The following is a 25608-nucleotide window of genomic DNA, read 5'->3' as shown; positions in this document are numbered from 1 at the left end:
TTGTTGGTGCTTAAGCCTACTACTGTTGTGTCGTCTGCAAACTTGATGGTTGAGTTGGAGGCGTGCGTGGCCACGGAGTCATGGGTAAACAGTGAGTACAGGAGGGGGCTGAGCACACACCCCTCTGTGGTTTAGGCTAAGGGAATCTCTAAGGGAATCTAAGGGAATCTCAGCCATTTACTCCAAGCCATTTACCCCCAGTCATTTACCCCCACATATTTACCCTCAGCCATTTATCCCCAGTCATTTACCCCCAGCCATTTACCCTCTGTCATTTACCCCCAGTCATTTACCCCCAGCCTTTTACCCTCAGTCATTTACCCCCAGTCATTTACCCCCAGCCATTTACCCTCAGTCATTTACCCCCTGTCATTTACCCTCAGCCATTTATTCCCAGTCATTTACCCTCAGTCATTTACCCCCAGTCATTTACCCCCAGTCATTTACCCTCAGCCATTTACCCTCAGCCAATTACCCCCAGTCATTTACCCCCAGCCAATTACCCCCAGACATTTATCCCCAGTCATTTACCCCCAGTCATTTACCCCCAGTCATTTATCCCCAGCCATTTACCCCCAGTCATTTATCCACAGTCATTTACCCCCAGCCATTTACCCCCAGTCATTTACCCCCAGTCATTTACCCCCAGCCATTTACCCCCAGCCATTTATCCCCAGCCATTTATCCCCAGCCATTTACCCCCAGCCATTTACCCCCAGTCATTTACCCTCAGTCATTTACCCCCAGTCATTTACCCCCAGTCATTTACCCCCAGTCATTTATCCCCAGCCATTTATCCCCAGTCATTTACCCCCAGTCATTTATCCCCAGCCATTTATACCCAGTCATTTACCCCCAGTCATTTACCCCCAGTCATTTATCCCCATCCATTTATCCCCTGACCAACATTTCAACATTTCACAGTCATGGTTCCGAAGCTGTGTGTGAGAAGGGACAGTTAGAAACAATGGGTGCTTTATTGAAAGAGAAAGGTCAAGTGAATAAATAACTGTGTCTCCATGGTGATGTGACAGTTAGTACTCTATAATGGAGATGGACCGTGAATTGACCGTACCAGTGAAAAAGCTTCACAGGCCTACATAAAGTAACATGTTTTCACATGCCTGTGGCTCAGATTCCTGTTTACTGAAAAAAATGTCATGGAATATAAACTATTGTAAATACACTAACATGATATTATACCGTTCAAGTATGATTTTCACTGATAGATACAGTGTCTGACCTTCTCAATCTATCTGTAAATAGCATAGCTTAGTGTTGCCCTGAGACAAGACTGTAGTGGAGTCCACATAATAAAAAGGAAAACACCGGCACACCGGCACACCGGCAGTCTTGATGCTTCCTAGCAGAGCAGTCTACAGCCATGTATCAGGGCAGAGCTATTGTTAGTGATGACTGCAGAGCATGAATAGGCCTATGTGATTTATGCATAGCCTAGACCAGCCTGAAGCTTAAATGCATGGCATGAATTGAATGAATGATTGCGCTGGCGTTATTGATATATTGGTCAGCTGGTGTGCGTAGCCTTTGTGACCCTAAAGGCATTATGTTGACTGGAAGAGCAGGATAAGCAGCTTACATTACATTAGTGTGACAAGTCGTGGAGACTAGAGAGAGTGAGCGGCACAGAGAATGGAGCATGACTGGGCCAGTCTACGATAGGATTTACATCCCAACACTATGCCTGCTGTGTGGGGCATTCTTTGCACTAGTCTAGTCACTAGGACGTGTACCGGGCCGTACCATAAGCTAGACCTACGCAGAGGACAAAGCAAAACAGTTATTGCCATGAACGTCCCAATCAAATCAATAATCAATCCAGTTGATTGTCTTGACAGGTTGAAATTATAGGGTTATTACTCTAACGTTATGGGTCTTTGTCTTCTCTATCCGCTGACAGTTTTCTGCTTAATTCAATAGATTGGCTAGTAATTTTTACAAGTGGATTGCAGGTAGCTAGAATTGATCTGCCAAGTCTCGGTCATCTTCATTAGGGCACAGCGTAGCAAAACGTTGGCAACAGAACCAGCTTTTACAGAGAACCAAACGGGCACGGCATCTATTTCCTCATCCAACAAATAGACCCTGTTGTCAGAGCGACAAGGGTTCTCAGCAGACCGTGTGGGCCAGGGTGAAGCTCTATCTGCAGGCACTGTGCTGTTCTATCTCCCGTCTAATAGGGTTGGATGGGCTGTGTCTGTACCTCCTCTCCTCTTTTAATAGAATCCACCAGTCAGTAGGTCCATTGGGAGATGCTTCCCTGTGCTACAGGATGGTGTATGTAAAGAGATGCAAGCAGTGGAAACCAGAAAATAAATATAAAGCCTCTAATCGAGGATTCATCGGGGAGATGTAGTGGATTCTCAGGAGGCCACATTTTTATCGTCTGTTGGCCATTCTATATTCACAAGTCAATTATCTTTGATAAATAATTCATAGGGGAAGGCTATGATACGTAACACTGCTAGCGGGTAGAGGAATAACAGTGATTCAGCATTAAAACACTGTTGGCAGGTGCTGTACTGCAGTCTTGTAATACTCCAGTCCAGTCTGAAGTTTTTTTTAATTGTCTGGGTCTCGCCATGGTCTATCTCGACATATTTATACACATTTTTACACTGCTAGCGGATAGATGAATAGCAGTGACTCGGCATTAAAACACTGTTGGCAGGTGGTAAACACAGTGGGGAAAGAGAGACAGCCCTATCAGATCAAAATCAGACTACTGGTTAATGAGACCTCCAAGTCAGCTACGTTACACGCGTCATCATCAGTGTTGTGTCACTGGCAAGGTGACTGGGAACCTGGACGGGTACAAACAGACCAGCTACAACCTGCGTAATGCAAAGAAGCAAAACAACAGTACAGGGACAAAGTGGAGTCGCAATTCAACAGCTCAGACATGAGACGTATGTGGCAGGGACTCCAGACAATCCCAGAGATCATAAAGAGAAAGCCAGCCACGTCCCGGACACGGACGCCGCGCTCCAGGACACCGACGCCTCGCTCCCGGACACTGACGCCTCGCTCCCGGACACCGATGCCACATCCCGGACACCGACCCCTCGCTCCCGGACACCGATGCCACGTCCCGGACACCGACCCCTCGATCCCGAACACCGACGCCTCGCTCCCGGACACCGACGCCTCGCTCCCGGACACCGACGCCTCGCTCCCGGACACCGACGCCTCGCTCCCGGACACCAATGCCACGTCCCAGACACCGACCCCTCGCTCCCGGACACTGATGCCACGTCCCGGAAACCGACCCCTCGCTCCCGGACACCGACCCCTCGCTCCCGGACACCGACCCCTCGCTCCCGGACACCGACCCCTCGCTCCCGGACACAGACGACTCGCTCCAGGACACAGACGACTCGCTCCCGGACACCGACCCCTCGCTCCCGGGCACCGACCCCTCGCTCCCGGACACCGACCCCTCGCTCCCGGACACCGACCCCTCGCTCTCGGACACAGACGACTCGCTCCCGGACACTGACCCCTCGCTCCCGGACACCGACCCCTCGCTCCCGGACACCGATGCCTTGCTCCCAGACACCGACCCCTCGCTCCCGGACACCGACCCCCTCGCTCCCGGACACTGACCCCTCGCTCCCGGACACCGACCCCTCGCTCCCGGACACCGACCCCTCGCTCCCGGACACCGACCCCTCGCTCTCGGACACAGACGACTCGCTCCCGGACACTGACGCCTCGCTCCCGGACACCGATGCCACATCCCGGACACCGACCCCTCGCTCCCGGACACCGATGCCACGTCCCGGACACCGACCCCTCGATCCCGAACACCGACGCCTCGCTCCCGGACACCGACGCCTCGCTCCCGGACACCAATGCCACGTCCCAGACACCGACCCCTCGCTCCCGGACACTGATGCCACGTCCCGGAAACCGACCCCTCGCTCCCGGACACCGACCCCTCGCTCCCGGACACCGACCCCTCGCTCCCGGACACCGACCCCTCGCTCCCGGACACAGACGACTCGCTCCAGGACACAGACGACTCGCTCCCGGACACCGACCCCTCGCTCCCGGGCACCGACCCCTCGCTCCCGGACACCGACCCCTCGCTCCCGGACACCGACCCCTCGCTCTCGGACACAGACGACTCGCTCCCGGACACTGACCCCTCGCTCCCGGACACCGACCCCTCGCTCCCGGACACCGATGCCTTGCTCCCAGACACCGACCCCTCGCTCCCGGACACCGACCCCCTCGCTCCCGGACACCGACCCCTCGCTCCCGGACACCGACCCCTCGCTCCCGGACACCGACCCCTCGCTCTCGGACACAGACGACTCGCTCCCGGACACTGACCCCTCGCTCCCGGACACCGACCCCTCGCTCCCGGACACCGATGCCTTTCTCCCAGACACCGACCCCTCGCTCCCGGACACCGATCCCCTCGCTCCCGGACACTGACCCCTCGCTCCCGGACACTGACCCCTCGCTCCCGGACACCGATGCCTCGCTCCCAGACACCGACCCCTCGCTCCCGGACACCGATGCATCGCTCCCGGACACCGATGCCTCACTCCCAGACACCGACCCCTCGCTCCCGGACACCGATGCCACGTCCCGGACACCGACGCCTCGCTCCCGGACACCGATGCCTCGCTCCCGGACAAGCTTAACACTTTTTTGGCTGCTACGAGGAAAACAATGCTGGCCTTCTAGGAGTTGCAGAATTCCAGAGTTTCAGAGTTGAAAAGAAAAAGCCATATCTCAGACTGGCCAAAAACAAAAAAAAAGATTAAGATGGGCAAAAGAACACAGACACTGGACAGAGGAACTCTGCCTAGAAGGCCAGCATTCCAGAGTCACCTCTTCACTGTTGACGTTGAGACTGGTGTTTTGCAGGTACTATTTAATGGAGCTGCCAGTTGAGGACTTGTGAGGCGTCTGTTTCTCAAACTAGACACTCTAATGTACTTGTCCACTTGCTCAATTGTGCACCGAAGCCTCTCACTCCTCTTTCTATTCTGGTTAGAGCGAGTTTGCGCTGTTCTGTGAAGGGAGTAGTACACAACGTTGTAATTTGCAATTTATCACATGGAATAGCCTACATTTCTCAGAACAAGAATAGACTGACAAGTTTCAGAAGAAAGTGATTTGTTTCTGGCCATTTTGAGCCTGTAATCGATCCGACAAATGCTGATGCTCCAGATACTCAACTAGTCTAAAGAAGGCCAGTTTGACGGTTTTCAGCTGTGCTAACATAATTGCAAAAGGTTTTTCTAATGATCAGTTAGTCTTTTTAAAATGATAAACTTGGATTAGTTAACACAACGTGCCATTGGAACACAGGCGTGATGGTTGTTGATAATGGGCCTCTGTACGCCTATGTAGATATTCCATAAAGAATCTGCCGTTTCCAGCTACAGTAGTCATTTACAACATTAACAATGTCTACACTGTATTTCTGATCAGTTTGATGTTATTTTAGTGGACAAAAAATGAGCTTTTCTTTCAAAAACAAGGACATTTCTAAGTGACTCCAAACTTTTGAACGGTAGTGTATATATTATATGTATATAATATATATGTCTCTGACATTGCTCGTTCTAATACCTTTTTTTTCTTTCAAATTATGTGTTTATCATGTTTTTAATGTATTTTTATTGCTAGGTATTACTGCACTGTTGGAGCTAGAAACACAAACATTTAGCTAGGTATTACTGCACTGTTGGAGCTAGAAACACAAACATTTAGCTAGGTATTACTGCACTGTTGGAGCTAGAAACACAAACATTTAGCTAGGTATTACTGCACTGTTGGAGCTAGAAACACAAACATTTAGCTAGGTATTACTGCACTGTTGGAGCTAGAAACACAAACATTTAGCTAGGTATTACTGCACTGTTGGAGCTAGAAACACAAACATTTAGCTAGGTATTACTGCACTGTTGGAGCTAGAAACACAAACATTTAGCTAGGTATTACTGCACTGTTGGAGCTAGAAACACAAACATTTAGCTAGGTATTACTGCACTGTTGGAGCTAGAAACACAAACATTTAGCTAGGTATTACTGCACTGTTGGAGCTAGAAACACAAACATTTAGCTAGGTATTACTGCACTGTTGGAGCTAGAAACACAAACATTTAGCTAGGTATTACTGCACTGTTGGAGCTAGAAACACAAACATTTAGCTAGGTATTACTGCACTGTTGGAGCTAGAAACACAAACATTTAGCTAGGTATTACTGCACTGTTGGAGCTAGAAACACAAACATTTAGCTAGGTATTACTGCACTGTTGGAGCTAGAAACACAAACATTTAGCTAGGTATTACTGCACTGTTGGAGCTAGAAACACAAACATTTAGCTAGGTATTACTGCACTGTTGGAGCTAGAAACACAAACATTTAGCTAGGTATTACTGCACTGTTGGAGCTAGAAACACAAACATTTAGCTAGGTATTACTGCACTGTTGGAGCTAGAAACACAAACATTTAGCTAGGTATTACTGCACTGTTGGAGCTAGAAACACAAACATTTAGCTAGGTATTACTGCACTGTTGGAGCTAGAAACACAAACATTTAGCTAGGTATTACTGCACTGTTGGAGCTAGAAACACAAACATTTAGCTAGGTATTACTGCACTGTTGGAGCTAGAAACACAAACATTTAGCTAGGTATTACTGCACTGTTGGAGCTAGAAACACAAACATTTAGCTAGGTATTACTGCACTGTTGGAGCTAGAAACACAAACATTTAGCTAGGTATTACTGCACTGTTGGAGCTAGAAACACAAACATTTAGCTAGGTATTACTGCACTGTTGGAGCTAGAAACACAAACATTTAGCTAGGTATTACTGCACTGTTGGAGCTAGAAACACAAACATTTAGCTAGGTATTACTGCACTGTTGGAGCTAGAAACACAAACATTTAGCTAGGTATTACTGCACTGTTGGAGCTAGAAACACAAACATTTAGCTAGGTATTACTGCACTGTTGGAGCTAGAAACACAAACATTTAGCTAGGTATTACTGCACTGTTGGAGCTAGAAACACAAACATTTAGCTAGGTATTACTGCACTGTTGGAGCTAGAAACACAAACATTTAGCTAGGTATTACTGCACTGTTGGAGCTAGAAACACAAACATTTAGCTAGGTATTACTGCACTGTTGGAGCTAGAAACACAAACATTTAGCTAGGTATTACTGCACTGTTAGAGCTAGAAACACAAACATTTAGCTAGGTATTACTGCACTGTTGGAGCTAGAAACACAAACATTTAGCTAGGTATTACTGCACTGTTGGAGCTAGAAACACAAACATTTAGCTAGGTATTACTGCACTGTTGGAGCTAGAAACACAAACATTTAGCTAGGTATTACTGCACTGTTGGAGCTAGAAACACAAACATTTAGCTAGGTATTACTGCACTGTTGGAGCTAGAAACACAAACATTTAGCTAGGTATTACTGCACTGTTGGAGCTAGAAACACAAACATTTAGCTAGGTATTACTGCACTGTTGGAGCTAGAAACACAAACATTTAGCTAGGTGTTACTGCACTGTTGGAGCTAGAAACACAAACATTTAGCTAGGTATTACTGCACTGTTGGAGCTAGAAACACAAACATTTAGCTAGGTATTACTGCACTGTTGGAGCTAGAAACACAAACATTTAGCTAGGTATTACTGCACTGTTGGAGTTAGAAACACAAACATTTAGCTAGGTATTACTGCACTGTTGGAGTTAGAAACACAAACATTTAGCTAGGTATTACTGCACTGTTGGAGCTAGAAACACAAACATTTAGCTAGGTATTACTGCACTGTTGGAGCTAGAAACACAAACATTTAGCTAGGTATTACTGCACTGTTGGAGCTAGAAACACAAACATTTAGCTAGGTACTACTGCACTGTTGGAGCTAGAAACACAAACATTTAGCTAGGTACTACTGCACTGTTGGAGCTAGAAACACAAACATTTAGCTAGGTATTACTGCACTGTTGGAGCTAGAAACACAAACATTTAGCTAGGTATTACTGCACTGTTGAAGTTAGAAACACAAACATTTAGCTAGGTATTACTGCACTGTTGGAGCTAGAAACACAAACATTTAGCTAGGTATTACTGCACTGTTAGAGCTAGAAACACAAGCATTAGGTATTACTGCACTGTTGGAGTTAGAAACACAAGCATTAGGTATTACTGCACTGTTGGAGTTAGAAACACAAGCATTAGGTATTACTGCACTGTTAGAGCTAGAAACACAAGCAGTAGGTATTACTGCACTGTTAGAGCTAGAAACACAAGCATTGGGTATTACTGCACTGTTGGAGCTAGAAACACAAGCATTAGGTATTACTGCCCTGTTGGAGGTAGAAACACAAGCAGTAGGTATTACTGCCCTGTTGGAGTTAGAAACACAAGCATTAGGTATTAGTGCACTGTTAGAGCTAGAAACACAAGCAGTAGGTATTACTGCCCTGTTGGAGTTAGAAACACAAGCATTAGGTATTAGTGCACTGTTAGAGCTAGAAACACAAGCAGTAGGTATTACTGCACTGTTAGAGCTAGAAACACAAGCATTTCACTGCAACTGTGAGAACATCTGCAAATCTGTGTATGCGACCAATAAACTTTGATTTGATTTTGATTTGACTCAACGCGGACAGTATAGCAGCTTTCATTGATTTCAAAGAGAGTGTTTCCTCAATGTCGGACACACAATGGCTGCAGTGAAGCAGGGCCGTTAGTGTAGCAGGGCCGTTAGTGTAGCAGGGCCGTTAGTGTAGCAGGGCCGTTAGTGTAGCAGGGCCGTTAGTGTAGCAGGGCCGTTAGTGTAGCAAGGCCGTTAGTGTAGCAGGGCCGTTAGTGTAGCAGGGCTATTAGTATGCACAGCTTGACAGCGTTTGTCCCCTTTCTATTCAGTCCCAATCAATATTTGTCTCCTTCAGCCTTTATTTACCACAGCATTTAGAGTTGGGAGATGATACGAAATGTTCTCAGAGCGACCACGGTATAAATCCTGGTCACTAGTCCCTGGTCACTAGTCCCTGGTCCCTGGTCACTAGTCCCTGGTCACTGGTCACTAGATCCTGGTCCCTGGTCACTAGTCCCTGGTTCCTGGTCCCTGGTCACTAGTCCCTGGTTCCTGGTCACTGGCCACTAGTGGTCACTGTTCACTGGTCCCTGGTCATTAGTCCCTGGTCGCTAGTCCCTGGTCACTAGTCACTAGTCCCTGGTTACTAGTCCCTGGTCACTAGTCCCTGGTTCCTGGTCACTAGTCCCTGGTTCCTGGTCCCTGGTCACTGGCCACTAGTGGTCACTGGTCACTGGTCCCTGGTCACTAGTCCCTGGTCGCTAGTCCCTGGTCACTAGTCACTAGTCCCTGGTTACTAGTCCCTGGTCACTAGTCCCTGGTTACTAGTCCCTGGTCACTAGTCCCTGGTCCCTGGTCACTAGTCCCTGGTCACTAGTCCCTGGTCACTAGTCCCTGGTCACTAGTCCCTGGTCACTAGACCCTGGTCCCTGATCACTAGACCCTGGTCCCTGGTCACTAGTCCCTGGTCACTAGTCCCTGGTCACTAGTCCCTGGTCCCTGGTCACTAGTCCCTGGTCACTAGTCCCTGGTCCCTGGTCACTGGTCACTAGTCTCTGGTCACTAGTCCCTGGTCACTAGTCCCTGGTTCCTGGTTCCTGGTCCCTGGCTGGTGATTTAGCGTGAGGGAAGTGAGCTTCCCTAATCAGGTGCATTCAGACTGGTGCAATAGAGGAACCAGGAGCCTGAGGTGACCAGACCACATTATTACTGATTATTAGATTCATGACCCTGTCTGATGTTCCCCTGCTGTCTCTTTGATTCTACAGTACATTCCCCAGGACACCTTTCATAGAAAGAGAAAGGTAGAAGCCAGCCCTTAGATGTCTGTTTAGATCTTGAAATGTATTTGAGGCTGTAATAGGTACAGGATACTGTATATGTGAAATATGTATTTGATCGATTATACTGTATTCTATAAGATGCACTATATATCCTCTCCTACAGATGTGCTATCTTAATTTGACCAGTTTCTCACAGCAGGAGATTTATCCTGCAGCAACAAGAAATGTGAATGATTATGTTGATTATAACTAAGGGATATTTTTGTAGGGGTTGATACATTTTTAGTTAGGATAAATCAAGTCTGAAATTTGAAAGCCTTTTTAAACCTCAGATACACTATAATTATAATTTCCTGCTGCGTAGGAAAATGATCTGTGACAACAGAGTGATCAATTTAGGATATCATATCTGTATGTGCACTTCTTAAATATGGTCATGATTCCTACCTTAATAATGTTGTAAAAAGCAGGATCCCAGCTGTTTGCAATGTATGAGAGTCTCTGGGTTGTTGTACTAGCTGTTGAGAGCCTTTTACTGTATCGTCATGTTTTGTAGTGGGCCTGGAATTAATGACCTGGGGCTGTAGGATCAGTTTTTCAGATCATAATACATCAGATGACATGGACATGGGGACCTGATCCTAGATCAGCACTGCTACTCTGATATGCTTTATGAATACAGGCCCAGGTCCCCAACCTATGGTGTTCCGGTCTTTAAATTAGTGTTTGCATAGTTTTTATTCACTGTCACAAGAGGTCCCTGCAAACACATAACTGCTTCCTCTGAAATGGGTTGCTAGGATACGAGTGCAGTGAAAATGAAATCCCCTCTTTGTTTAATTTCTCCAGCTGTAAAGCTCAGAAATGATGTCATCATCTCAATGGAGTGTGTGTGTGTGTGTGTGTGTGTGTGTGTGTGTGTGTGTGTGTGATTTGAAAAAATAATATATATAAAAAATATATATCTAAACTCAGCAACAACAAAAAAATGTCCTCTCAATGTCAACTGCGTTTATTTTCAGCAAACTTAACATATTTGTATGAACATAACAAGATTCAACAACTGAGACAAACTGAACAAGTTCCACAGACATGTGAATAATGTGTCCCTGAACAAAGGGGGGGTCAAAATCAAAAGTAACAGTCAGTATCTGGTGTGGCCTCCAGCTGCATTAAGTACTGCAGTGCATCTCCTCCTCATAGACTGCTCCAGATTGACCAGTTCTTGCTGTGAGATGTTACCCCAACTTCCACCAAGGCACCTGCAAGTTCCCGGACATTTCTGGGGGGAATGGCCCTAGCCCTCACCTTCCGATCCAACAGGTCCCAGATGTGCTCAATGGGATTGAGATCCGGGCCCTTCGCTTGCCATGGCAGAACACTGACATTCCTGTCTTGCACGAAATCACACACAGAACGAGCAGTATGGCTGGTGGCATTGTCATGCTGGAGGGTCATGTCAGGATGAACCTGCAGGAAGGGTACCACATGAGGGAGGAGGATGTCTTTCCTGTAACGCACAGTGTTGAGATTGCCTGGAATGACAACAAGCTCAGTCCGATGATGCTGTGACACACCGCCCCAGACCATGACAGACCCTCCACCTCCAAATCGATCCCGCTCCAGAGTACAGGCCTCGGTGTAACGCTCATTTCTTCGACGATAAACGTGAATCCGACCATCACCCCTGTTGAGACAAAACCACGACTCGTCATGAAGAGCACTTTATGCCAGTCCTGTCTGGTCCAGCGACGGTGGGTTTGTTCCCATAGGTGACGTTGTTGCCGGTGATGTCTGGTGAGGACCTGCCTTACAACAGGCCTACAAGCCCTCAGCCAGCCTCTCTCAGTCTATTGCGGACAGTCTGAGCACTGATGGAGCGATTGTGCCTTCCTGGTGACAATGCCCCCCCCACGTTATCTCCTTGCCACCGCTGCTGAAAAGAATCTTAGGAGTAAGACTTGTCTCTCTGCATCTGTGTGATTCATAGCCTCTCATATCAGACCCGTTAATCCCATTTAGTCCTGGTCAGTGTTAGATGAGGCATAGAGGGAGTGTTTGATGACCTTAGCATGTTTCCTCTCCATTTCTCTAACTGATGTCAGCAGGTTGACGGTTATTGTCATGAGTTTTGTCCTGAAGGTAGAACTGAGCAATTTCCCTTTAGATAGGTCAACTGCAAAGTCAAAATTGTCTATATTGTCAAATTTCATGAAAACAAAGATGAACTTAACTTAATTTAAGGTTAGGGTTAGGCATTAGGGTTAGCACTGTGGTTAATGTTAGGGTTGGGTTTAAAATCAGATTTTATGACATTGCATATTAAATATTCTGGGAACCTATATCTTGTCATATCCCCACAATGTTCCCACAACCTAAATAAATGTTCTGGAAACCTTTTAGAGAACACACAACGTGTTCTGGAAACCTTTTAGAGAACATACAACGTGTTCTGGAAACCTTTTAGAGAACATACAACGTGTTCTGGAAAGCTTTTAGAGAACATACAACGTGTTCTGGAAACCTTTTAGAGAACATACAACGTGTTCTGGAAACCTTTTAGAGAACATACAACGTGTTCTGGAAACCTTTTAGAGAACATACAACGTGTTCTGGAAACCTTTTAGAGAACATACAACGTGTTCTGGAAACCTTTTAGAGAACATACAACGTGTTCTGGAAAGCTTTTAGAGAACATACAACGTGTTCTGGAAACCTTTTAGAGAACATACAACGTGTTCTGGATACCTTTTAGAGAACACACAACGTGTTCTGGAAACCTTTTAGAGAACACACAACGTGTTCTGGAAACCTTTTAGAGAACATACAACGTGTTCTGGAAACCTTTTAGAGAACATACAACGTGTTCTGGAAACCTTTTAGAGAACATACAACGTGTTCTGGAAACCTTTTAGAGAACATACAACGTGTTCTGGAAACCTTTTAGAGAACATACAACGTGTTCTGGAAACATTTTAGAGAAGATACAACGTGTTCTGGAAACCTTTTAGAGAACATACAACGTGTTCTGGAAACCTTTTAGAGAACATACAACGTGTTCTGGAAACCTTTTAGAGAAGATACAACGTGTTCTGGAAACGCTCTTGTAACATCAGGTGAATGTTTTTTGCACTGAAAAGAAACATTGTAGAATCATCCACACAGCTGGACAGTTTTTGTGTTTTGGGAACATATCTTTTGTGATGTCCCCGCAATGTTCCCACAACCTAATGAAACATTCGGGGAACATTTAAAGAACAGATTAAATGTGTTCTAGGAACGTTATAGTAACATCAGGCAAATGTTTTATGCAAACATTCTATTTTCAACAGTTTTTTGTGTTATGAGAACATTTGCCGCGACCTTACAAATGTTCTGGAACTTTCCCAGAACCAATTTTGGTTTGCTGGGTAGTGGTGAACATCATTACCTGGAGCCTATCTGTCGCTATGGCAGACGTCTCCAGGGATACGCAGCATCAGGAAGATGCCGTTCCGCTGTTCTATTCCTCTGTTCCGCTGCCTCCGAGAACCACCATTCTAGAGTGTTGCTGAAACAGCTGTTGCTTGTCGTATTGTGTTTCCTTGACGATGGGTTGATACGAGTACAGTGAAGATGAAATCCCCTCCAGTTCGTCTCTGTTGTTGGTCTGGGGGGGCAGTGTCTTGAGTGCCCACTCAGCTAAAACAGCGCTCAGGGAGGGTTGCTGCTTGTGACAACGGTCACCCTTTCAGTCATGATGTGGTCAACCTGTTGGTGGAGCTGCCCCCCCTGCTGTGGTGCCTAGGAGGCTAACATGGTCGTTACTGTTGTTCAGGGCCAATGGCGTGAATAATGGATACGGTACTAGTACTGTACTGTGCCCGTGTTTTATTATATGGGCAATGCCAGAGTATGGAACGTAGTCAATGAATTCACTCATATCATCCCTACATTGGAGGCTACATATACCTCATGTGTTCTTACCTAACGTCATCTTCTTCGTCCCCATTGGGCCCTCTTCTTCTTTCCATCCTTGGTCTTCCAGTGTGAAATGGTAGCACCTAGCAGGTCTATTGAGCCAGCCAAGTGACATCTAGTGTTTTGTTCTCATACCCATGTTGAACTGTTGTGTCTACTGAAGTAGCTATTTTGACCTGATGCCAACGAGGCCAAGCGTATTCAGCTTGATGCACTGGAATGTTCTTTTAAGCTTGTCCTTCATGTCCTCAGTAGTTTGGTTTTGCCGGACCAATGAGAATGTCATCACTCTGTCTGGTGGATTAAACTGCTAAATTAGAGAAATGTCACTGCTTTAGATTTGAACTGCTTGGTCACTACACAATCACAGCACTACTAAAAAGGGGTCCAAATGTACTGTTCATTATGTTTAGACTTTAGAAGTTTATTATGAAGATGGCTGCCCAATGGTTTTTAATACCTTCTTGACCTTACTTACGGCACTTAAAATCGTGTAACTTTGATGACGTCTCTTTGAAGACTAATTACACTACATCACAGAACGCTCCTAGTAATGGAAACACATATGTAATGTTACGACACTTTATAGTGGTATTATGTGTTGTACCATGACTCAGATATTTATAGTATGTCTCTCTGTCTGCCTTGCAGGAAAGGCATCCTGTCCTGCTCATGTTCCATCATTGGCTTGGTTCTAATCATCACCTCCAGGGGGTTCTACACAGACCAACATGCTGCACTTCACTGTGCTCCTCCTCTGCCTCCTGTCCCTGACTCTCACTTCCACTGGTGAGTATCATATGGTAATCACACTCGTGGCTTTTCCCACTACGGGACTGTATCAGAGCCGAGCCAAACCATGCTGTACTGTGCGGGCCTGGTTATGCCTACACCGTGGTTGCTGGAACTTTACTGAATATAAAATAACATGTCAGAGTTAGCACAGTTTGGTTCACGCCGGCACGATGATGTGAAAAAGGCTACTACAGGTGTAGTATCTTAATTTGACTAATTTTTACAGCTGGAAAGTAAACCTGTCTGAAAATATAGAAAAGGGGGCTGAAATGACCAGTCTGAAACCTCCTCCTTCAAAGTTTAGATTTCAATTCAGCTGAAGCAAAGAATGTGGTGTTTGGACTCTGGCTTCCTCTCTACTTCACAACACATTTTCTTTAAACAGAGTTGTGGATGGTGGAGATTACATCTGTTCATAGGAGGTGTGTGAGTCATCCTTCCACTTCACCCAAAGGCAATGGCAACAGGGCGTGTGAGTGTGTGTGTGTGCATGTGTGTGTGTGTGTGTGTGGGCCTCTTCCAAAGCACAGCATCAGAAGGCCAACAACGAGAAAGTTGTGACATCCAAATCGAGCCTGACGAAGACCTTCGGCTAGAAACGTTACAGAATAAAACTGCAGGGTTGATTAACAGTGTGCAGATTTCTATATTTTGTTCATCACATCAAAGCTAAGACGACCGTGTTGAGGATGACAGAGACGCCTCTCATCTCATTGTGTGATCGTTCGAATGGCCCTAGTCTGTAGCCTTCAGTACAAGGCTGCTGTCAATGTCCCATCCTTATGACTGCCACATACTCTATGTTGCAACAGGGACAGGCATGTAGGGAGCAGCGTCATCAAAAGAACTCAACACTCACTGAAGCTAATATTTAGAAATGTCACCTTTAATTAACCCTTTGGTGTAACTTGATGGATTGATGAATTGATGCACGCAGAAAGAGAAAGAGAGAAAGAGAGAGACAGTAGTTGAACTCACTGCAGTATTAACCTTGCTGCTAGATTAATGAGGGATTGTCATCGTTGAATATGGTGAACTGAGGGGAATCTCCAGCACACAGATACTCCTGATGCTTCCAACAATGTAATGGATCTTCTAAATGAATATGTTGACACAGCTCTTCTCCTCCTGTCGCTCCTCCCTCTCTAAATGAATATGTTGACACAGCTCTTCTCCTCCTGTCGCTCCTCCCTCTCTAAATGAATATGTTGACACAGCTCTTCTCCTCCGTTCGCTCCTCCCTCTCTAAATGAATATGTTGACACAGCTCTTCTCCTCCTGTCGCTCCTCCCTCTCTAAATGAATATGTTGACACAGCTCTTCTCCTCCGTTCGCTCCTCCCTCTCTAAATGAATATGTTGACAAAGCTCTTCTCCTCCGGTCGCTCCTCCCTCTCTAAATGAATATGTTGACACAGCTCTTCTCCTCCTGTCGCTCCTCCCTCTCTAAATGAATATGTTGACACAGCTCTTCTCCTCCGTTCGCTCATCCCTCTCTAAATGAATATGTTGACAAAGCTCTTCTCCTCCGGTCGCTCATCCCTCTCTAAATGAATATGTTGACACAGCTCTTCTCCTCCTGTCGCTCCTCCCTCTCTAAATGAATATGTTGACACAGCTCTTCTCCTCCTGTCGCTCCTCCCTCTCTAAATGAATATGTTGACACAGCTCTTCTCCTCCGGTCGCTCCTCCCTCTCTAAATGAATATGTTGACAAAGCTCTTCTCCTCCTGTCGCTCCTCCCTCTCTAAATGAATATGTTGACACAGCTCTTCTTCTCCTGTCGCTCCTCCCTCTCCTCCAGATGCATCAGTGTTCAGAGGGGAACCTGGCTTCTACTCAGGTAACGCTATGGATCATCTCAATGGAGCGTGTGTGTGTGTGTGTGTGTGTGTGTGTGTGATTTGATAAAATAATATATATAAAAAATATATATCTAAACTCAGCAAAAAAAAAATGTCCTCTCACTGTCAACAGCGTTTATTTTCAGCAAACTTAACATGTGTAACATTTGTATTAACATAACAAGATTCAACAACTGAGACATAAACTGAACAAGTTCCACAGACATGTGACTAACAGAAATTGAATAATGTGTCCCTGAACAAAGGGGGGGGTCAAAATCAAAAGTAACAGTCAGTATCTGGTGTGGCCACCAGCTGCATTATGTACTGCAGTGCATCTCCTCCTCATAGACTGCACCAGATTTGCCAGTTCTTGCTGTGAGATGTTACCCCACTCTTCCACCAAGGCACCTGCAAGTTCCCGGACATTTCTGGGGGGAATGGTCCTAGCCCTCACCCTCTGATCCAACAGGTCCCAGACGTGCTCAATGGGATTGAGATCCGGGCCCTTCGCTTGCCATGGCAGAACACATTAGTTTGGACTAATGAGGACATGTTGCAATGTCACCAAAACCAGAATCTTGTAACATACAGCAATATGCAGATTGACTGATCAAATGGGGTTCAGTGTATACTTCAGAAGAGACTTGATATGTTTACAAGTGTATTTCCCCACCAGCTGGTTGGGAACAGCATGCGTGCCATGAACATTAGACTCCAGACCACAAGATGTTTTGCGAATCTGTGAGACATGAGTGAATGGACGAGTATTTAAGTCAGTATGTCATGTGAAAGACAAAACTGGAAGCGGAAGAGTAATTTAACACCACAGATGTTTTAGGTGGCAGAATGTTGCTCCTCACCACACTGACTGCTTATCATACCACATCAGTTCATGACTGTCATGGCATCAATTCAAGGAGCCTTCTGAGATGCACTGGGTCAAGAACAAAACAGAGCTTTCCTTTGCCTGACAGCTGCATCTGGGTCCTGTTTAGTAAAGGCAAACGCAGTGAAATGTTTTGAAACAGAAAAGGAACATCTGTGTTCTTATTGGTCAAGTTCAGGTAGTAGAATATTCTGTCAAAGAGCATTTTTTTTGACCAAAAAGACCAGGAAGTCAAGACCAGGAAGTCCAAGATCAGAGACGTTCCATTGGAATGATCTTTGCGGAATGATATTTTGTACTTGTAGTTGCAATTGACATTACCCTCTGTTTGGGATGTTTTTAGACAGCATTGGAAGACACACCATAGTCTGTGTGTCCCTCACTCCAGACCTTGTTAAACCATAGCCTGTGTCCCTCACTCCAGACCTTGTTAAACCATAGCCTGTGTCCCTCACTCCAGACCTTGTTAAACCATAGCCTGTGTGTCCCTCACTCCAGACCTTGTTAAACCATAGCCTGTGTCCCTCACTCCAGACCTTGTTAAACCATAGCCTGTGTGTCCATCACTCCAGACCTTGTTAAACCATAGCCTGTGTCCCTCACTCCAGACCTTGTTAAACCATAGCCTGTGTCCCTCACTCCAGACCTTGTTAAACCATAGCCTGTGTCCCTCACTCCAGACCTTGTTAAACCATAGCCTGTGTCCCTCACTCCAGACCTTGTTAAACCATAGCCTGTGTCCCTCACTCCAGACCTTGTTAAACCATAGCCTGTGTCCCTCACTCCAGACCTTGTTAAACCATAGCCTGTGTGTCCCTCACTCCAGACCTTGTTAAACCATAGCCTGTGTCCCTCACTCCAGACCTTGTTAAACCATAGCCTGTGTCCCTCACTCCAGACCTTGTTAAACCATAGCCTGTGTCCCTCACTCCAGACCTTGTTAAACCATAGCCTGTGTCCCTCACTCCAGACCTTGTTAAACCATAGTCTGTGTCCCTCACTCCAGACCTTGTTAAACCATAGCCTGTGTCCCTCACTCCAGACCTTGTTAAACCATAGCCTGTGTGTCCCTCACTCCAGACCTTGTTAAACCATAGCCTGTGTCCCTCACTCCAGACCTTGTTAATAGATAGTTACAAGATTAGAACATAGCTGGGGACAGTTGTATTTTTAGAGAAATCTTGTGTTTGTTTTAGGAAACTTCGATCATTGCCAGTGTGGCCGAACGGCATCCATATCAGGAAGTCGTCAGTTTTCAGGCAAAACTCATTTCAGTTTGCCTGAAATCTGGTGACTTCCTATTATGGACGCGGTCACATCTGCAGCCAATGAGATGTGAAAGTGTAGCTGGCAAATGTGAAGACAGGGAATGAACAAACAGTTGTAAGAGCTAACTGGGTTGGAAACATGGTATAGACTTCCTACTGCATCTATCTTCACTGACCTGGAAATATTATTGTCCCTTCTTCATTTTGATATTCGTTTTTTTGTGAGTCTCTGCTCTGACAAACAATGCTAAAACCGATGTAGTACAAAATCAATCAGCCCCTCCAGAATACTGCAATGCTTTTTGTGATACTCTGCACTTACAATACAAATCTCTCTCATATAATGTAGTCCATAAACAATGTAGTGTGTACGGCACAGTACATCACTGGGGCCAAGATTCCTGCCATACAGTACATCACTGGGGCCAAGATTCCTGCCATACAGGACATCACTGGGGCCAAGCTTCCTGCCATACAGGACATCACTGGGGCCAAGCTTCCTGCCATACAGGACATCACTGGGGCCAAGCTTCCTGCCATACAGGACATCACTGGGGCCAAGCTTCCTGCCATACAGGACATCACTGGGGCCAAGCTTCCTGCCATACAGGACATCCAGGACCTTTATACCAGGAGGTGTCAGAGGAAAGCCCAAAAAATGGTCAAAGACTCCAGTCACCCAAGTCATAGACTGTTCTCTCTGCTACCGCACGGCAAGCGGTACCGGAGCGCCAAGTCTAGGTCCAAGAGGCTTCTAAACAGTTTCTATCCCCAAGCCATAAGACTGCTGAACAATTAATCAAATGGCCATCCGGACTATTTACATTGACACCCCGGTTTTGTTTTTACACTGCTGCAACTCGTTGTTTATTATCTTTGCATAGTCACTTTAACCCCTACCTACATGTACAAAATACATTGACTAACCTGTACCCCTGCACATTGACTTGGTACCGGTACCCCCTGTATATAGCCTCGTTATTGCTATTTTATTTTTTACTTTAGTTAAAATTGTATGGACTCTATTTCTTGAACTGCATTGTGGGTTAAGGGCTTGTAATTAACATTTCACGGTAAGGTTGTATTCGGCGCATGTGACAAATTAAATTTGATTTGATTTGGAAGTATGTCAAGACCACTGGGCCCCAATCAGTCCTCTTCAGTCCCAAGTGCTGCAAGGCTTTGCATGGTCCCTGAGGGTGGTGGTAACACACTGGCACTGACTGGGACCTGTGACCCCCTATTCTCCAAAGGGCTTTGGTCAACAGAAGTGCACTACGTAGGGGATATGGGGACTATTTAGGACTGAATGTTCTCTCATCGTTGTTGACTGGAAAGGACAAAGTGTATTGCAACGTCGTCATGTTAACGTTTAACCGTAGAGGTTTCTGTAGCCGCTGGTAATCTACAAGAATACATGATGATCTGCTTAAAATACATTACGATGATGATGGGGACTTTATTTTAGGGTCAGGGTTCAGAATGGTTTGTACTGTCAGACATTATGTTGCCATTGTGTATGTAGGCCTACTCTGTAGCAAAGGAAATGGTAATAGTGAAGCTACCTGGATGCATTGGCTATGCTATTGTACATAGAATGAGTGCATTATGTTTGGAAGTCCTGCAGTCCATCAAGTTGTAATTGAGGAAATGAAAGTTGAGCAGAGCTTGGCCATGAAGAGAGAGTGTCTTTCCTGATTAAGATTTTCAGCTAACAAAGAGAGACGTTTGTCCATTGTACAGAAAGAAATGGGTGATTCACTGGACAGTACCAGAATACGTAGAACAAGTTGTTTTCACAGCTTCTGATTGAATAATAAGAACACAGAGTAATAACAGCCCTTGTTGAGCGTTATTAAGATTCATTCATACTCCGGTCACGTTTGTTGTGCATTTGGAAAATTTCACGCACACGAAGATAACTTCACGGAAACACAAGAGGCCTCCTAATTATCAATAGACGGGGTGAGAGACCTGCAATTCTTAATTTATTATGCACTGTCAATGTACTCTAGAAGAAATATAGTAGATGGATTGTGTCCAAAAGTGATTGATTGACCTATTTTATGTGTCACATGGTTATGCCCATTTATGTACATCCTGTCCGGATGTTCTCACACTATGGAGTGAGTGCTTACGTAACCTGATAGTGCAGCTGTTTTGGGTAAAGCAGGTGTTTGCAATAAAGCTGTCCTGGTGATTGATGTGTAGAGACCTTGTTGAACTGAAAGAAGATGTGAAACAGTTGGGACATTTGGGAATTTATGTAGTGAACTTATGGAGCTGCTGGTTAGGGAGCTTGTGAAATGAAAAAGTATTTTCTGGGTAGGTCAGCCTGAGTATAAGTAACTGTTTGTCACGCCCTGGTCTTAGTATTCTGTGTCTTCTTTATTATGTTGGTTAGGCCAGGGTGTGACATGGGTGATATATGTGTCTTGTTTTGTCTCGGGGTTTTGTAGTCTAAATCAAATCAAATCAAATGTATTTATATAGCCCTTCGTACATCAGCTGATATCTCAAAGTGCTTTACAGAAACCCAGCCTAAAACCCCAAACAGCAAGCAATGCAGGTGTAGAAGCACGGTGGCTAGGAAAAACTCCCTAGAAAGGCCAAAACCTAGGAGGAAACCTAGAGAGGAACCAGGCTATGTGGGGTGGCCAGTCCTCTTCTAGCTGTGCCGGGTGGAGATTATAACAGAACATGGCCAAGATGTTAAAATGTTCATAAATGACCAGCATGGTCGTATAATAATAAGGCAGAACAGTTGAAACTGGAGCAGCAGCACAGCCAGGTGGACTGGGGACAGCAAGGAGTCATCATGTCAGGTAATCCTGGGGCATGGTCCTAGGGCTCAGGTCCTCCGAGAGAGAGAAAGAAAGAGAGAAGGAGAGAATTAGAGAACGCACACTTAGATTCACACAGGACACCGAATAGGACAGGAGAAGTACTCCATATATAACAAACTGACCCTAGCCCCCCGACACATAAACTACTGCAGCATAAATACTGGAGGCTGAGACAGGAGGGGTCAGGAGACACTGTGGACCCATCCGAGGATACCCCCGGACAGGGCCAAACATGAAGGATATAACCCCACCCACTTTGCCAAAGCACAGCCCCCACACCACTAGAGGGATATCTTCAACCACCAACTTACCATCCTGAGACAGGGCAGAGTATAGCCCACAAAGATCTCCGCCATGGCACAACACAAGGGGGGGCGCCAACCCAGACAGGATGACCACATCAGTGAATCAACCCACTCAGGTGACGCACCCCTTCCAGGGACGGCATGAGAGAGCCCCAGTAAGCCAGTGACTCAGCCCCTGTAATAGGGTTATGTTCAGGGTCTATGGGGTTGTGTTCAGTTGAGTGTTCTAGGTAAGTCTATGGTTGCCTGGAGTGGTTCTCAATCAGAGGCAGGTGTTTATCGTTGTCTCTGATTGGGAACCATATTTAGGCAGCCATATTCTTTAGGTGTCTTGTGGGTGGTTGTTCCTGTCTCTGTGTTTTACACCAGTTAGGACTGGTTCGGTTGTTCCTGTCTCTGTGTTTTGCACCAGTTAGGACTGGTTCGGTTGTTCCTGTCTCTGTGTTTTACACCAGTTAGGACTGGTTTGGTTTTTTTCCAGGTTTTCTTATTTTGTATAGTGTTCACGTTTTCATCTTTCATTAAAGATGTTTATAAATAACCACGCTGCATTTTGGTCCTCCTCTCCTCCCCAGGGAGAAAACCGCTACACTGTTAGACTTGTCTAATTTGTATGTGTATTTATTATGGATCCCCATTAGCTTCTGCCAAAGCAGCAGCTACTCTTCCTGGGGTCCAGCAAAATTAAGGTAGTTTATACAATTTTAAAACATTACAATCCATTCACAGATTTCACAACACACTGTGTGCCCTCAGGCCCCTACTCCACCCTACCACATATCTACAGTACTAAATCCATGTGTATGTATAGTACATATGTTATCGTGTGTGTGTGTGTGTGCTAATGTTTGTGTTGCTTCACAGTCCCCGCTGTTCCATAAGGTGTTTTTAAAAATCTGATTCTACTGCTTGCGTCAGTTACTTGATGTGGAATAGAGTTCCATGTAGTCATGGCTCTATGTAGTACTGTTCGCCTCCCATAGTCTGTTCAGGACTTTGGGACTGTGAAGAGACCTCTGGTGGCACGTCTTGTGGGGTAAGCATAGGTGTCCGAGCTGTGTGCCAGTAGTTTAGACAGACAACTTGGTGCATTCAACATGTCAATACCTCTCAAAATAAAAGTAGTGATGAAGTCAATCTCTCCCCCACTTTCAGCCAGGAGAGATTGACATGCATATTCTTAATATTAACTCTCTGTGTACATCCAAGGTCCAGCCGTGCTGCCATGTTCTGGGCCAATTGCAATTTTCCTAAGTCCTTTTTGTGGCACCTGACCACACGACTCACCAGTAGTCAAGGTGGACAAAACTAGGGCCTGTAGGACCTGCCTTGTTGATAGTGCTGTTAAGAAAGCAGAGCATCGTTTTATTATTGACAGACTTCTCCACGTCTTAGCTACTATGGTATCAATATGTCAACTATATCCCAACTGTTTCAAATGTTCACACTCAGGCCTCCCCAATCACTACATAAATTCCCAACTATTTCAAATGTTCAATCTCAGGTCTCCCCAATCACTACATACATTTCCAAATTTCCCAACTGTTTCACATCTTCTTTCAGTTCAACAAGGTCTCTACACATCAATCACCAGGACAGCTTTATTGCAAACACATGTTTTACCCAAAACAGCTGCACTATCAGGTTACATAAGCACTCACTCCATAGTGTGAGAACATCCGGACAGGATGTACATAAATGGGCATAACCACGTGACACATAAAATAGGTCAATCAATCACTTTCGGACACATACCATCTACTATATTTCTACTTACACTGAATCCCTGGCTTCAAATAGTATTTGAAATCTTTCTTTAGAAATCTGAGCAATTGATTGGAGTGCCAGATAGGCAGGATATGCACTTTTGGGATTGTTCCCTTGGCTCCATTGTACCAGGCAAATATAGAAAATGCAGTTTGATCCCTGGTCTGATGGACACTATATATTTCCCACCACATTCCCTCAATAACCAACCAGTGACAGTCAGTCAGTGAAGGGTGACTGGGAATAGATGTCATTTTGTTAAAGGAGAGGCTGTTGTGACACTGCATGGAAGGTGTTGTTTATTCTCTCCTCAATATAATATCTCTACCTGTCTCTCTCTCTACCTCTCTCTCTGTTTTCACAAGCTCTCATGTTCTCTCTCTCCTGGATGAGAGGTGTCATTTCGACCATGGGTAATCAGTTTGGGTGGCAGCAGGCATCTACAGTGGGGCAAAAAAGTATTTAGTCAGCCACCAATTGTGCAAGTTCTCCCACTTAAAAAGATGAGAGAGGCCTGTACATTTTCATCATAGGTACACTTCAACTATGACAGACAAAATCAGAAAAAAAAATCCTGAAAATCCCATTGTATGATTTTTTATGAATTTATTTGCAAATTATGGTGGAAAATAAGTATTTGGTCACCTACAAACAAGCAAGATTTCTGGCTCTCACAGACCTGTAACTTCTTTAAGAGGCTCCTCTGTCCTCCACTCGTTACCTGTATTAATGGCACCTGTTTGAACTTGTCAGTATAAAAGACACCTGTCCACAACCTCAAACAGTCACACTCCAAACTCCACTATGGCCAAGACCAAAGAGCTGTCAAAAAACACCAGAAACAAAATTGTAGACCTGCACCAGGCTGGGAAGACTGAATCTGAATCAACTGTGGGAGCAATTATTAGGAAATGGAAGACATACAAGACCACTGATAATCTCCCTCGATCTGGGGCTCCACGCAAGATCTCACCCCTGCATACGGAGTCGGGAGAGGTGAATTTTGAGAGCCGTGCGTTCTCCAAAATACAACCCAACCAAGCCGCACTGCTTCTTGACACAATGCCCGCTTAACCCGGAAGCACCAATGTGTCAGAGGAAACACCATGCACTGCACCCAGCCCACCACAGGAGTTACTAGTGCGTGATGGGACAAGAACATCCCTGCCGGACAAACTCTCCCCTAACCCGGACGACACTGGGCCAATTGTGCACCGGACCATGGGTCTCCCAGTTGTATTCAGCTGCGACAGAGCCTGGACTTGAACCAGGATCTCTAGTGGCACAGCTAGCACTGCCTTAGACCACTGCACCACTCAGGAGGCCCTAGTACATCTTCATGTTATTTACACTCCTACCTCTTTTGTGTTGTGCTGTGTTAAGTGAGTGTTGGGTTGTGTGAGTGTTGGTTTGTGTGAGTGTTGGGTTGTGTGAGTGTTGTGTTAAGTGAGTGTTGTGTTAAGTGAGTGTTGGGTTGTGTGAGTGTTGTGTTAAGTGAGTGTTGTGTGGTGTGGTGTTAAGTGAGTGTTGTGTTGTGTTAAGTGAGTTGTGTGGTGTTAAGTGAGTGTTGTGTTAAGTGAGTGTTGTGTTGTGTGAGTGTTGTTTTAAGTGAGTGTTGTGTTGTGTTAAGTGAGTTGTGTGGTGTTAAGTGAGTGTTGTGTTAAGTGAGTGTTGTGTTGTGTGAGTGTTGTTTTAAGTGAGTGTTGTGTGAGTGTTGTGTTAAGTGAGTGTTGTGTTAAGTGAGTGTTGTGTTGTGTGAGTGTTGTGTTGTGTGAGTGTTGTGTTGTGTTAAGTGAGTGTTGTGTAGTCTACAGCCACAGCCATTACAATGAGCCTGTCCTTATCATTCCTCTAGTCTACAGCTACAGCCATTACAATGAGCCTGTCCTTGACATTCCTCTAGTCTACAGCCACAGCTGTTACAATGAGCCTGTCCTTGACATTCCTCTAGCCTACAGCCACAGCTGTTACAATTAGCCTGTCCTTGACATTCCTCTAGACCACAGCCACAGCTGTTACAATGAGCCTGTCCTTATCATTC

General features: G+C 45.5%; 1 protein-coding gene across 3 annotated transcripts in view; it reads left to right on the top strand.

Moving 5' to 3' along the window:
- LOC109867040 (contactin-1a) overlaps positions 1–25608 on the top strand; it is a 171464-nt gene that overhangs the window by 75126 nt on the left and 70730 nt on the right. For 2 of the 3 annotated variants that reach the window (XR_004204887.1, XM_031802106.1), the window contains exons 2-3: positions 14507–14644; positions 16453–16491. Coding sequence is in view for 1 of the 3 variants with exons in the window: in XM_031802106.1 (XP_031657966.1) it covers positions 14587–14644; positions 16453–16491 (97 nt within the window). In the remaining 2 variants the exon portion in view is untranslated. The remainder of the gene's footprint in view (positions 1–14506; positions 14645–16452; positions 16492–25608) is intronic. The other variant, XR_004204888.1, reaches the window with a different exon arrangement.

The sequence above is a fragment of the Oncorhynchus kisutch genome, linkage group LG22 (genome assembly GCF_002021735.2).
Source record: "Oncorhynchus kisutch isolate 150728-3 linkage group LG22, Okis_V2, whole genome shotgun sequence".
Taxonomy (NCBI): domain Eukaryota; kingdom Metazoa; phylum Chordata; class Actinopteri; order Salmoniformes; family Salmonidae; genus Oncorhynchus; species Oncorhynchus kisutch.
The sequence above is the reverse complement of the archived record's forward strand: the minus strand, read 5'-3'. Positions and strand labels throughout refer to the sequence as shown.